The following is a 13497-nucleotide window of genomic DNA, read 5'->3' on the forward strand; positions in this document are numbered from 1 at the left end:
TCAGTTTCTGATTCTGACTGCAGTTGAGGCTACACATTCGATTCAACTGAATGAGCAATTTATCTTATAATAGTGGGTGGGTGAAGCAAGCACATTTCGCAAAATGCTAATTGCTTCAGTTGTAGCACGATCCCTCTCCATGATTGCAAAGTTGCAAATGCGGTAAATAGGCAGGTTACTTCCGTGAACACACAAATGACTTCCTTTTACACTGAAATGCCTTCCGTTTGCACTTAAAAGTTCACAAACATCCACATATTAAATCACTTGGGGTTACTTGACTGTAACCCTGTTCCCTGATAAAGCGGAACGAGATGCTGCATAAGCTTATGCAAATGGGAAATGTCTTTGACATAACCAGCTGTGAAAATAGTGTGAAAACACGTCAATGAAATTGACCCGGAGGTATTTATAGCCTCGGCCGGTGACGTCATAGGCGCACCTGCTGCACGAGGCTATAAATAGATGAGCTTCAGCTGGAGCAAACCAGATCTTCTTTGTTTGAAGACCAGTCCTGAAGCATCATCAGCACGGTCTAGCAATGCAGCATCTCGTTCCGCTTTATCAGGGAACAGGGTTACAGTCAAGTAACCCCAAGTGTTCCCTTTCAAAAGCTACACTCAATGCTGCATAAGCTTATGCAAATGGGAACGAGAATACCCACGCCGCCGTGCTTGATGGTGCCTGGACCCCTTACGGTTGTGTAGGTGTGCACAAGAACGCAAGAAGCCTCAGGCATTGACCTGTGATGTCGACTCAAGGACATGAGAGCCCAGAGTGGCATGAGGATTTCTAACTAATCCACCTTTCTTTCTTTCTTTCTAATATATATTTCTTTCTAACTAATCCATCTTTCTTTCTTTTTCTTTCTTTCTTTTTCTTTCTTTCTTTCTTTCTTTCTTTCTAATATATATTTCTTTCTAACTAATCCATCTTTCTTTCTTTCTTTCTTTCTTTCTTTCTTTCTTTCTTTCTTTCTTTCTAATATATATTTCTTTCTAACTAATCCATCTTTCTTTCTTTCTTTCTTTCTTTCTAATATATATTTCTTTCTAACTAATCCTTCTTTCTTTCTTTCTTTCTAATATATATTTATTTCTAACTAATCCATCTTTCTTTCTTTCTTTCTTTCTTTCTTTCTTTCTTTCTTTCTAATATATATTTCTTTCTAACTAATCCATCTTTCTTTCTTTCTTTCTAATATATATTTCTTTCTTTCTTTCTTTCTTTCTTTCTTTCTAATATATATTTCTTTCTAACTAATCCATCTTTCTTTCTTTCTTTCTTTCTAATATATATTTCTTTCTAACTAATCCTTCCTTCTTTCTTTCTTTCTTTCTTTCTAATATATATTTTCTTTCTAACTAATCCATCTTTCTTTCTTTCTTTCTTTCGTTCTAATATATATTTCTTTCTAACTAATTCATCTTTCTTTCTTTCTTTCTAATATATATTTCTTTCTAACTAATCCATCTTTCTTTCTTTCTTTCTTTCTTTCTTTCTTTCTAACTAATCCATCTTTTTTTCTTTCTAACTAATCCGTTTTTCTTTCTTTCTAACTAATCCATCTTTCTTTCTTTCTTTATTTCTTTATAACTAATCCATCTTTCTTTCTAACTAATCTTTCTTTCTTTTTTTCTAACTAATCTATCTTTCTTTCTTTCTAACTAATCCATCTTTTTTTCTTTCTAACTAATCCGTTTTTCTTTCTTTCTAACTAATCCATCTTTCTTTCTTTCTTTCTTTCTTTCTTTCTTTCTTTCTTTCTTTCTTTCTAATATATATTTCTTTCTAACTAATATATATTTCTTTCTAGCTAATATATATTTATTTCTAACTAATATATATTTATTTCTAACTAATCCACCTTTCTTTCTTTCTTTCTTTCTAATATATATTTCTTTCTAACTAATCCATCTTTCTTTCTTTCTAATATATATTTCTTTCTAATATATATTTATTTCTAACTAATCCATCTTTCTTTCTTTCTTTCTTTCTTTCTTTCTTTCTAATATATATTTCTTTCTAACAAATCCATCTTTCTTTCTTTCTTTCTTTCTAATATATATTTATTTCTTACTAATCCATCTTTCTTTCTTTCTTTCTAATATATATTTCTTTCTAACTAATCCATCTTTCTTTCTTTCCTTTCTTTCTTTCTTTCTTTCTTTCTTTCTTTCTAATATATATTTCTTTTTAACTAATCCATCTTTCTTTCTTTCTTTCTTTCTTTCTTTCTTTCTTTCTTTCTTTCTTTCTTTCTTTCTTTCTTTCTTTCTAATATATATTTCTTTCTAACCAATCCATCTTTCTTTCATTCTTTCTTTCTTTCTTTCTTTCTTTCTTTCTAATATATATTTCTTTCTAACTAATCCATCTTTTTCTTTCTAACTTATCTATCTTTCTTTCTAACTAATCTATCTTTCTTTCTAACTAATCTATCTTTCTTACTAATCCATCTTTCTTTCTTAAAAACTAATCCATCTTTCTTTCTAACTAATCAGTCTTTCTTTCTTTCTTTCTTTCTTTCTAACTATTTAATCCATCTTTCTTTCTTTCTTTCTTTCTTTCTTTCTTTCTTTATAATTCATCTTTCTTTCTTTCTTTCTTTCTTTCTAACTAATTAATCCATCTTTCTTTCTTTCTTTCTAATATATATTTCTTTCTAACTTATCCATCATTCTTTCTTTCTTTCTTTCTTTCTTTCTAATATATATTTCTTTCTAACTAATCCATCTTTCTTTCTTTCTTTCTTTCTTTCTAATATATATTTCTTTCTAACTAATCCATCTTTTTCTTTCTAACTTATCTATCTTTCTTTCTAACTAATCTATCTTTCTTTCTAACTAATCTATCTTTCTTACTAATCCATCTTTCTTTCTTAATAACTAATCCATCTTTCTTTCTAACTAATCAGTCTTTCTTTCTTTCTTTCTTTCTTTCTTTCTTTCTTTCTTTCTTTCTTTCTTTCTTTATAATTCATCTTTCTTTCTTTCTTTCTAACTAATTAATCCATCTTTCTTTCTTTCTTTCTTTCTAAATGATCCATCTTTTTTTCTTTCTAACTAATGTATCTTTCTTTCTATCTAATCCAACTTTCTTTCTTTCTAACTCATTCATCTTTCTTTCAACTAATCTATCAATCTAACTTTAAACTTCTAACTTCTTTAAACTTCTTCAAACTTTCTGGTCAGGCTTTCTCAAGCCAGCTTAAAGTTTGTCTCAACACTGTAAAAAAGATTGTGGGGAAAAATTGTGCAAATTGATTATTACATATTGGCCCAATAAATGACTTCCAAATAATTATCGCCATGCAAAAAGATGCATTGTACTAATCATAGCTTAAGGTCTTCACTCAAAATTAAAATTGTATATTCACCGAACATATTTAATTGTGCTCAGTCAATCTATGAAGTCGAAGTGAAAAATCCATGTTGGCTGAACAAGTCCTACGTCCGAAAAACGGTATTCGCATGCGCAAAATGCACTTGAAGAAAACCGTTCGTGTGGCGATTTCAAATGCGGAGACGCAGGAGCGGCAGCGCGAGCGGAGCCGAACCAGCAGGTGCTGAAGACCGAGACAGACATTCCCAAGAGAATAGAGAGATATTCATCTCACAAAGACGTTGGTGTGTATTTAGCACTGAAATTATTCTCCAGAGTTTTGCTTTATGACCGGGTATGAAGTTTAAAAGACAGTTTGTAGAATCAGAAGTTCATGCATTCATTGGTTTCATGAGTGTGTTCTCGACTCGTTTACAACATAATTATCTAATGGTAGCCTGTAGCCAATAGTTTTATTTTCCTAATGTCTTATATGTCTAAAACAATAGGTAATAAGGAAATTAAGTCATTTGTGTGATGTGTGCGGCATGCGACTGTTGAACACGGTGCGTTTGGCGTCGGCCTCTTTCAGGGCTTAAGTTATTGCCTTTTAGATTAGATTTTAATATCAAACACGTCAAGCTCGTGATTTTCTTATTTCCATTCATTCGTCTCATCCTCATTATATAATGAAGAAACTTCTGTTCTGTCTCTTGCCAGATGTGATGCAGGGGAGCTTTGTCATTAATGTTAAAGGTTTTTAGCCTGCAGTGCCGCGTTTTCTTCACCACATTAAGACATCCTGTTATGCAGAAGACTTCTTGAATGTATTCAGATATTTTCCTTATTGAAAATAAGGTATTTTCACCCAAATATCCTGTGTTGGAATTTACTTGTTAATAAAGTAATGTGATAAAATGTCAACCCTGTTGTCTGTTTCTGTATTTTGCTTAATATATTTATGTTTTTAGTCATTTTTGTCTTTTGGGACAGTGAGAAATAAACAATTGTTACTACAATTTAACATATTTAATTGGACCAACCACACAGTTTCACTGTAAAACATTTCTCCAATTCAAAATTTTCTAGTGACTGATCACATCTAAATTTTTTAGTTGGCCAAATTGAAAAATTTAGATGTGATCGGTCACTAGAAAATTTTAAATTGGAGAGGCCTGACATTTTTTACAGTGTTGGTAAATTAAATTTTTCCATTGGCTCAACATATTATTTCTAATTGAGCCCATGTTAACAGACTGTTGCCACAATGGATAAAATTCAATTCACAGAAATTCAATTTGGCCAATTGAAAATTTTCGATGTGACCAGTCACTAGAAACTTTTGAGTTGGGAAGATTATACATTTTTTACAGTGAACAAACTTTTTTTTCTAGTTAAAGATACTCTCATATTATACGGTGTATTCCTTATATTCTCTTCAGCTTTACCTTCTAGAAAAATTACAGAACAGGGTGGGTCTTCACAGGTCAAGTAACTTATGCACCCATTGTAACACTACCATGTGTGCCATGTTGTGCCTTTTCTTTTTTCGTGGATGATAACATTTATAGAAATACCATATAGGCTTTATAAAATGTTAATTAACCTGCTTTGTGACTCACTGCAGGTTCCAATTAGGCCTATACTTGGCAAAAAATATCCCTTTACTTTACTATGGTATTTCTATAAATGTTATCATCCACCAAAAACAAACCAAAAAAGAAAAACATGGTATGGTAGTCTTACAATGGGTGCATAAGTTACTTGATATGATGCTGACTTGTGAAGACCCACCCCGTTCTGTCATTTTTCTAGAAGGTAAAGCTGAAGAGAAAATAAGGAATACATTACTTAATATGAGAGAATATTTAATTATGAGACAATTGGATAGCAAACTTAGCAGTACAGATAGGCTAGTGTTAGCGTAACTTATGCATTTTGTGAAACAAGAAAGGCTAACCCAACTAAGAAACAATGATTACCATCTTAGTCGACCAGTGCACATACTAAAACTACTTAGATAAATGTATAACGGTGATTGCAGGGGGAGAGAGAAAAAAACATACCTTTCCAGGACTCAATTTTTATCAAAAGTTTGGAGTGATATTGTATCTGTTAGGGGAGGAGCCACTCAGATATTTGCAGCAGCGGCCCGTCTGCCCCAATTTTACCTATTGTTCATAAATGACCAGCACAAATTGAAGTTATGCCGCTCGTTGACTGAAGCTTGTTCTTTGGCCTGATGCCCTTTACTTTTTACTTGCCTGTTCATATCGTTCACCCCTTGATGGGCACATGAGTTCTCCTGTCTGCAGAAGTAGGAGCTGGTGGTGCCTATGGCGATGAATGGCCATGTGGTTGACCACTCACTTTTAAAAGTATGGCTGCTCCACTTAATGCTTTCTTCTTCCCTGTTTTGTCATTACCTTTTCCACTGTCTCCTCCTCTGATCTGGCAATCTTTTTAAGGGACTGACCCTTTGGAGCCCAGGATTAAATAATACTCTTGCTTTTTCCGATATCTTTAATCAGACAAATGCAGTGATTAAATGTATGCATTACCAGGATATAAAACATTACTGAAACGTGGCAATCTGCTTTAAGTCTTAACACAGCTGAAAAGAGTATTAGTTCATGAGAATTTGAAATAAAATAAAATACATCTCCAGTTCTTTCCTTATTTACAGGTAGCCAAAGCTAAGTTCTAGCTTCTGGAGACTACATCAATAATAATTGAGGGGTTGAAGTGTGAGTTTAGGGTTTATTTGTGCAAAATCCACATTCAAAGTAATACAATTAATAAGTAACAAGTAATTAAAACAATTACAAGTGAGACCACTGATGTCTCCTCATTAGCATAATGGCAACATTAACATTTTTTACAGCATTAGTTATGAAAAATAGCATCCTACACTACACATAGAAACTATAGCCACCACAACATGCCACAGATGTAATATAAATCTTAGTGAAAAACCTATTCCCTTATCTTATATTCTATTATAAATGTATATATTATAAATCTATTATAAAGTTAATCAACATTTAACATAATAAATAGGCTACAGTAGAATGTGAGATCTACTAAAGGTGGTCATGAGTAGTTTATTAAAACGCTTATTTTTATGTTGGTGCAGGAGGATGTTTTCTCAGACCATTGCTGCGATAGGAACGGCTCACATCTTATCACACTTTTGGAGTTTTTATGGAGTTTATGGTTTTTCGCGCGCCATGCATGCAAAATTAAATGAACCGGACTTAAGTCATCATGGTGCGCAGATAATTGGTCCGTTCCGTTCGTACGGGAACTTGGTGCTTATATATAAGCGCGATACATATAATTCATATTCTGATTTATGTTTCCATTAAACATGTTAATGTAGGTGTTTGTAGGCTACTTGCTTGAATTGTAGCTATATTAATTGTACAATTGTGCATTAATTATACTATATATATCCATTAATTATAGCCTACTATGTTTTACTATATAGAGGATCAAGTTGACTTCGCCTGCTAGGGAGAGATTGCTCATGTATTTTTCCCGTTCTTGGTCGCGCGCAAGCCTGCAGCGCTCCTGTCAGAAACTGAAGCTTCCGCGCCTCGATCGCCCCCCGGTGGCTGGTCCCAGTATAGCTCCTAAACCCCGCCTCTCCATGTATTTGAATGGACGCGAGACACACTAAACAATTCGATTACACTTCAAATAATTGTTTCCTAAAGATGGTTTCTGTCATTTTAGGCAGTTTTTATTACAATGATTTCATTTCAAGTGTTCGTTTTTTAAATAAGTTTAGTTTTAGTGAGTTATGTGATGCTATAAAAACGGGGGTGTGACGTCATGATTGACAGCTGAGTTTGATGGCTTCTCTGAGTGAAGTTGTCACTGAGGCACTAACAGACTTTTTTCGGGATTTTTGGGAGGAGATTGGAGCTTTAGCTTTAATTTCTACATTTCTATAACTGTTTATTTCACCCCAACATTATGAATTGTTCTGCATCTGTGAGAGTGTGGGCGGGCTCTTGATAATCCCGCCTCTACTTCCTGTTCTCTACTGCGCAACTCCGGTCCCGAGATCACCACTGCGCAGACTCGGTCCCATAGGGTTGCCACCTGTCCCGGTTTTACCGGGATTGTCCTTCTTTTTAATAACCTGTCCCGGGAAATTTATCCACTCTCCCGGGACATTCAGTCGGTTTTCGAAAGACTACGTGAATATGTATGTTCAATTTACTATTTTCTCACTTGAAATAGCCTATGCATTGTGCACAGAGTGGTCGGTGTCTCTCATCGGGTGTCTCTTGTGTGTAGAATGTGCTATCATTGGCTCTGGGACGGGTCGGGTGTGTCGTGTGACGTGACGTAGGCACGTCATCTAGCGCATCTATCTTGGCAGCTAGCCAGTTACTACAGGCGGCAAATTGAAGCAGTGAAGAAGTCTGTAGCCATTCTCAAAAAATGTCTAAAGACACATCTTTTCCAACAACACCTGACCGATCGAGAATAGCACTTATCATTCTATTCATTGTCTGTCTGTCTAATTTATTTATAAAAAAAAAAAAAAAATCAACATATTGTTGATATTGTTGCCCTTTGACTGTTCTAGCTGCTTCTATTGCCCTCATTTGTAAGTCACTTTGGATAAAAGCGTCTGCTAAATGACTAAATGTAATGTAAATGTAAATGTAAATGTAACAGCTACCTATCACGGTGTGCGACATGGCCATAGCTACCTGTCAACTGACTGTGGGAACAAGGTCAGTGCAAAAATATTCAGTGACTCTGATATTGCAACTAAAATGTCTTGTGGCAGAACTAAAAGTGAGGCCTTAGTGGAAAATGTGTTGGCACCATTTAGTCAGCAAATATTAGCTGCAGAGTTGCAGATAGCGCACTATTTTCCAGTATGTTCTGATGCATCCAATTTTGGGCACACAAAATTGTTTCCCTACACAGTCCAGTATTTCTGTGTATCCGAGGGTGTGAAGTATGGATTGTTAGACTTTTACGACGACTCCAACGAATCTAGTGAAGCCATATTCAAACAAATAGTGTCTATTACTGAGAACAATGGACTTTCAGTCAGCCAGATCAGTGCCTATGGTGCAGATAACGCATCAGTTTTTCAGAAACTCAGAGAAGCTAACCCACAAATTGTGAAGGGCAATTGCAAGTGTCACATCATAAACAACACTGTCAAAGCAGCTAATCGTGTCTTTAGTGCTGGAGGGTGTGACGTGGAGGTCTTTGTGCTGAAGGTGTACAGTGAATTCAGTTGTTCTGCTAAAAAAGTGGAATTGCTTAAGGACTTCTGTGAATTTACTAATACAAAATACAGGGAGATTCTGAGGCATGTCCCCACACGCTGGCTGTCTTTGCTGCCAGCGATACAGAGGATTTTGGAGTGTTGGCCAGCTTTAAAGTCTTATTTTGTATCCCTAGGAAAGGAAGACTGCCCTAGTATCATCTGGACATTTGTGTGTGGTGCAAGTGATGCAGAAAATGTAGACTGTACTGTAGCTGAATGTATCCTTGCATTCATGCACAATGTGATGCAAGAATTTGATTCATCTATTAGGGTGCTCGAGAGTGACAGTGCTACTGTGATTGACGTTTACTCTGTGATGAACCGATTGCGCAGTCAGCTGATCGCAAGGCGCACAGACAAATTCTATGGCAGCAAAGCAAAACAAATACTGAGGAGCCTTTTACCCCAGCAACAGGAACAGTTCAGGAGCCTGGTGGACAGATTTTTTCAGAAGGCAGTGCTGTATCTTGAGGATAAATTTGACTTCAATGACCAGGTTCTTGCACACATTGGCTGTCTCAGCCTTCATGAAGGACAATCACTCCAGTGGTCAGAGTTGGACGTTTTAGTGGAAAAACTGGCCCTGGATGTTGAAGTAGACAAGCTGTATGGTGATGTAGTCATTCTGAATCAGGTCTTACACACCATTCCAACAGACCTTTCCCCAGACAGAAAGTGGGCCTATTTTTTTAGCAAGGCAACTGAATCCACGAGCTGTTGAAAGTAGTTGCTTTTGTTTTTTCCATACCAGTCAGTAATGCCTATGCAGAAAGAGTGTTCAGTCATATGGAGGATGTTTGGTCCGATAAAAGAAACAGACTGTCAGTTGCAATGGTGAAGTCTGAGCTTCAGGTCAGATTGAATTTCAAATTGTCATGCACTGAATTCAAGACATTCATTGAAGAACAGAAACCACTGATAGCTGCAGCAAAGGGAAACGCCAAGTATAGATGGAAGACTAGGTAAGCTAAGGCCTATTTATGTATGATTTTGTTATTCCAATGTCTGATTGAGACATACTAAATAAAAGTGGCTAAGGTATGGCAAATGCAAATCTAATCAGGTCATCCCTCTACTTATTTCTTTAGCAAAGAGGAAGCAAAAGCAAGCACAAGCACCAGTATCTAAGCAATCAGGTAAGCTATAAGTTAAGTAAGATAAGTGAGAATACTTGAGATGTTTAAAATATTCACAAGTCACGACTATGCACAATCTTACTGCACAAAGGCCAATTTTGTCTTATGGGTCTAATGTCTAATGGACATTTTCACTTGTGAGCAAAGCGGTCAGTCAGGTCATCGGGTCCAGGTTTTTTATCAGACATAGGTGGCAACCCTACGGTCCCAAGATGTCAGCGCCGTGAGCGGGCCTATGAAAGCTTCAACTATGGTTAGCGGAAGTCAATGAAGTCGCGTCGTCCATATTTTTTTACGGTCTATGGTCGCGTGCCGCCAGTTTAAAAGAGCTCTTCTGATTGGCCGACATTCTCTGCTCTCTGAACTGCTGCCTCACAGATGCACAAATCACTTTTGCTCCACATTTCGCGTAGTATATGGTGCAAAAGTGAGAGCGCGCGTAACTTGTAATTTGAAGGCGAAAAAACTGCGTTTGAGACTCGTAGCAGCAGATTCAAGCAGTTGTAGTAATTGGACTTGTGATTGTGTTAGAAAAATATCCAAGAAAAGAAATGCATTTGTGACCAAATATTATACAAGTGTGCAACTCTCATTGCATGGATTCACATATTAATTTGCAGATGTGCAAATTTGTCTGTGACTTCACATTTTTGATTCGGGTGTGTGAATGCGTTTTGCACCATATTCACTGCAGCAACTGTAGCAAAAAATTTGAGCGTATGAGTTTTTTCATGTGTGATTGGTAGAATAGGATTTGTAGCTACACACCTGCAGTGAAGAATGTGTGAAGGTGGAACTGTTGTGTTGTGTTTGTAGGTGAGAAAAAAATCTAGAAGTTTACAACTCCTAAAATATTTTTCTCTGTGACTTCAAATTTATTGATACACATATGTGGATATGCTCTTCAAATACAAATTCCACTCTCACGCGTGTTCAGTTGTTTTGCACCAAAAATAGTTTTACATAGACTGGTGTTTTTGTTTTTAGTAACGTAGTGTACAGTTTAACATTGATAAAACCTGCTTCGTCCTAGCCCATAGTTTTGGATTCACTCGTCTTGCACTATCTCCTCTCCCTCCCCCTCAACCTCACTCGCCATGTAATCAACATGAAGAGGGTGAGGCTCAGTGGACACCATCAGCACAGAAGGGAAGAAAAGAGACACGTTAGTTTCAGTAAACACAATTTCCATCCCCAATTTGTGCATTAAATCCCTTCCCAGCAAGTTCAGAGGTGTTTCTGGAATAATAGTAAATTTGTGCATTAAATGTTGACCATCACTTGTGACCACAGGCAAAGGATGTGTCACTGGGCAGGAGATCGGAACCCCATCTATACCCACGGAGCGTGTAATTCTTGCTGAAACTGGGCCCTCGTATATTAAACCAGAAATAGAGGAACAACTAGCACCAGTGTCAATAAGAAAACAATATTTCTTCCCATCTACACTCAATTCCAAATTTGGCAAATCAATTTTGTTGTTATCATATTTTACAGTGAGCATGGATGTGCTTGGGGTTCTATCACTCCGTAGGCCTCCCTATTGGGGAGTCCATTCCGTTTGGTATTGGTTATCAGTCGACTTTTTTTCTGCCCCTCCCCGTCTCCTTCTCTCCTCATCATATCTCCGTTTTCTACAATCTCTTAACCAGTGGCCCATTTTTCCACAATAGTGACACTTCCCCGGCCTGCACCTGCCCCTTTCTCTCTGTACTGCCGTTGTCTGCATGAATGCAGGTTCAGTTTTAACTGTCACCCCGCTGCTATCTGAAAATCCTCCAGCAGCATCTAATTCTCTCACTCGTGCACAAAATTCTTCCACCGACAATTCAGTAATTTTTGAGGTTGTTACTCTTATCAGCTGGGCCTGTGTTGGATTCATGTTTTTCAAACGTGTTAATAAACAGTATTGTATGATCTTGTGTGGTTGGCAGTTTAGAATCGTCCTGCCACGCCTTTTTGAATCTATTTACGAAAGCTGCAGCTGATTCTTTCGGCTCCTGTTTAGTGTTCAAAGTCTCTTTTAGAAATGACCCGTTTTTCTAACATTTTTTGCAGCTCCTCATAAAAAGTCTCGAAATGCTCTTCCTCTTCCCAAAGCAGCTTATTAGGATTATCTGCGCGGTACCTTTACCTTCATTTTCTGTTCTCAGAGAAGGACACCCATCAATTATATCTGTCTCTGTCAGGTCCTCCCCCAGAGTTCTGAGTAAAATTACTTTAAAATCTGGACTGTGACATGGGGTAGTACTGCTGGCTGGTTTTTCTTATCCCAGTATTTTTTCATTTATTTCCATTTATTGAATGCCTCTTTCATCTACTTATAATTCCATTCTGGATTTCCCCATCCCCCATTAATCATCGAATCTGCACTATCCATATCCCCTGGCTTAAAAGAACCATCTTCAGGGAAATGATCCAATTGTATTTTTCCCTGAGTCCACCCTTTCAAATTTGATAAATACAGTTCGGTCCAATATCCACAACTATTTCTAAACATCCAATCTCGGGGTGTTTCCCCTTGTTCTGGTCTTGATATTTTTTGACCCATCCTTCACTTAATCAATTTTGATTTGATTATTTTGTTAGTTTACCGCACCACACCACATCACAGGGGTCTCTTTATCAATTTGTTAAATATTTATAAATTTTATTAATTGTCAAAATGGAATATTCCCATCAACACTCGGTTTGACCGTCAGAGCGGATCTACTCGGTCCTTCCTTCTACTGGAGGGCTATCTCAGAATGTTTTACCCATCAGAGCAGATCTAAACGGGTCTTCCTCGCACTGGGGGGAGTACTCAAAAAATATTTGTCAGGTAACTGTGCATTTAAACATTACCCTTACAGACAAATCTTCCTGGACAGGAACACCAGGGCTATCTCTACCTTCTATGGGATCAATCAATCCTATACCTCTCGATAAAAACGTTCTTACCATAACAGACATTCAGTCTCTATATCACTGTCATTATAATAAACCAGACTCCATACTAACGAGGCCAAAAGCTGGCAAACACATATGTATGTACATACATGTCTTTTATTTCATGTAATAAGTATTTCAGGGTCACTGGCAGCCCTGGAGTACATTGTGTAGGTGTTCTGCCAATGTGAGGTTGATCCTGTGGAGAGCACTGTGGTGCTGAGGGTACTCTTCAGCCAAATTCTGGATAATGGAGCTGACCTGAGATAAGAGTGCAGAAATTAATTAGCATCATTAGTCTTGTTTACTAGTTTTTTAAATCATACGTTTCTGCTTTTCTCCACTTTGCCTCACAGGTTTTACTCCAGCTACTAATAAAATCACAAAACTTTTGCCGTGAGCTTCTAATTTATTGTAAGTTACCTTTAACTGCAAATGAAATTTGGGTCTACAACTAGACAATTTGAATTTGCTATGCATGCTGCTACTGTTATCATTTGCTAACATTGCAATCTGAATGTCATGAATTCTGTGTCTGTATCCATGACTTTTATTTTGATATTATTTTGTCTTACTTTGCCTGTGTTCAGTTCCAGTGTGTTTAGTTCCTGGTTCCTAGTTATTGAGTGATTCATTGTTTAATTGATTAGAGTCTTCACACTATCACTGAAGCGAACCTTATTAACACAGAACGGCAGCTTTTAAAATGTTTACTGCTGAAATTATTCTTGTTGCGTCACTAATCATTATTAACCCATCATTCATGATTATACAACCACAAAGCCACTCCGTATTGTAGACTGC

At 36.6% G+C, this 13497-nt stretch overlaps 1 protein-coding gene across 1 annotated transcript in view; it reads right to left on the reverse strand.

The window, feature by feature from the left end:
- Positions 1 to 12067: 12067 nt before the first annotated feature.
- ccdc40 (coiled-coil domain 40 molecular ruler complex subunit) overlaps positions 12068 to 13497 on the reverse strand; it is a 30263-nt gene continuing 28833 nt past the window's right edge. Inside the window, exon 19 of the mRNA XM_079841901.1 lies at positions 12068 to 12954. Within this exon, the coding sequence (XP_079698027.1) occupies positions 12838 to 12954 (117 nt within the window). The 3' untranslated portion in view covers positions 12068 to 12837. The remainder of the gene's footprint in view (positions 12955 to 13497) is intronic.

This window comes from Gobio gobio, assembly GCF_949357685.1.
Source record: "Gobio gobio genome assembly, chromosome: 17".
NCBI classification, from domain to species: domain Eukaryota; kingdom Metazoa; phylum Chordata; class Actinopteri; order Cypriniformes; family Gobionidae; genus Gobio; species Gobio gobio.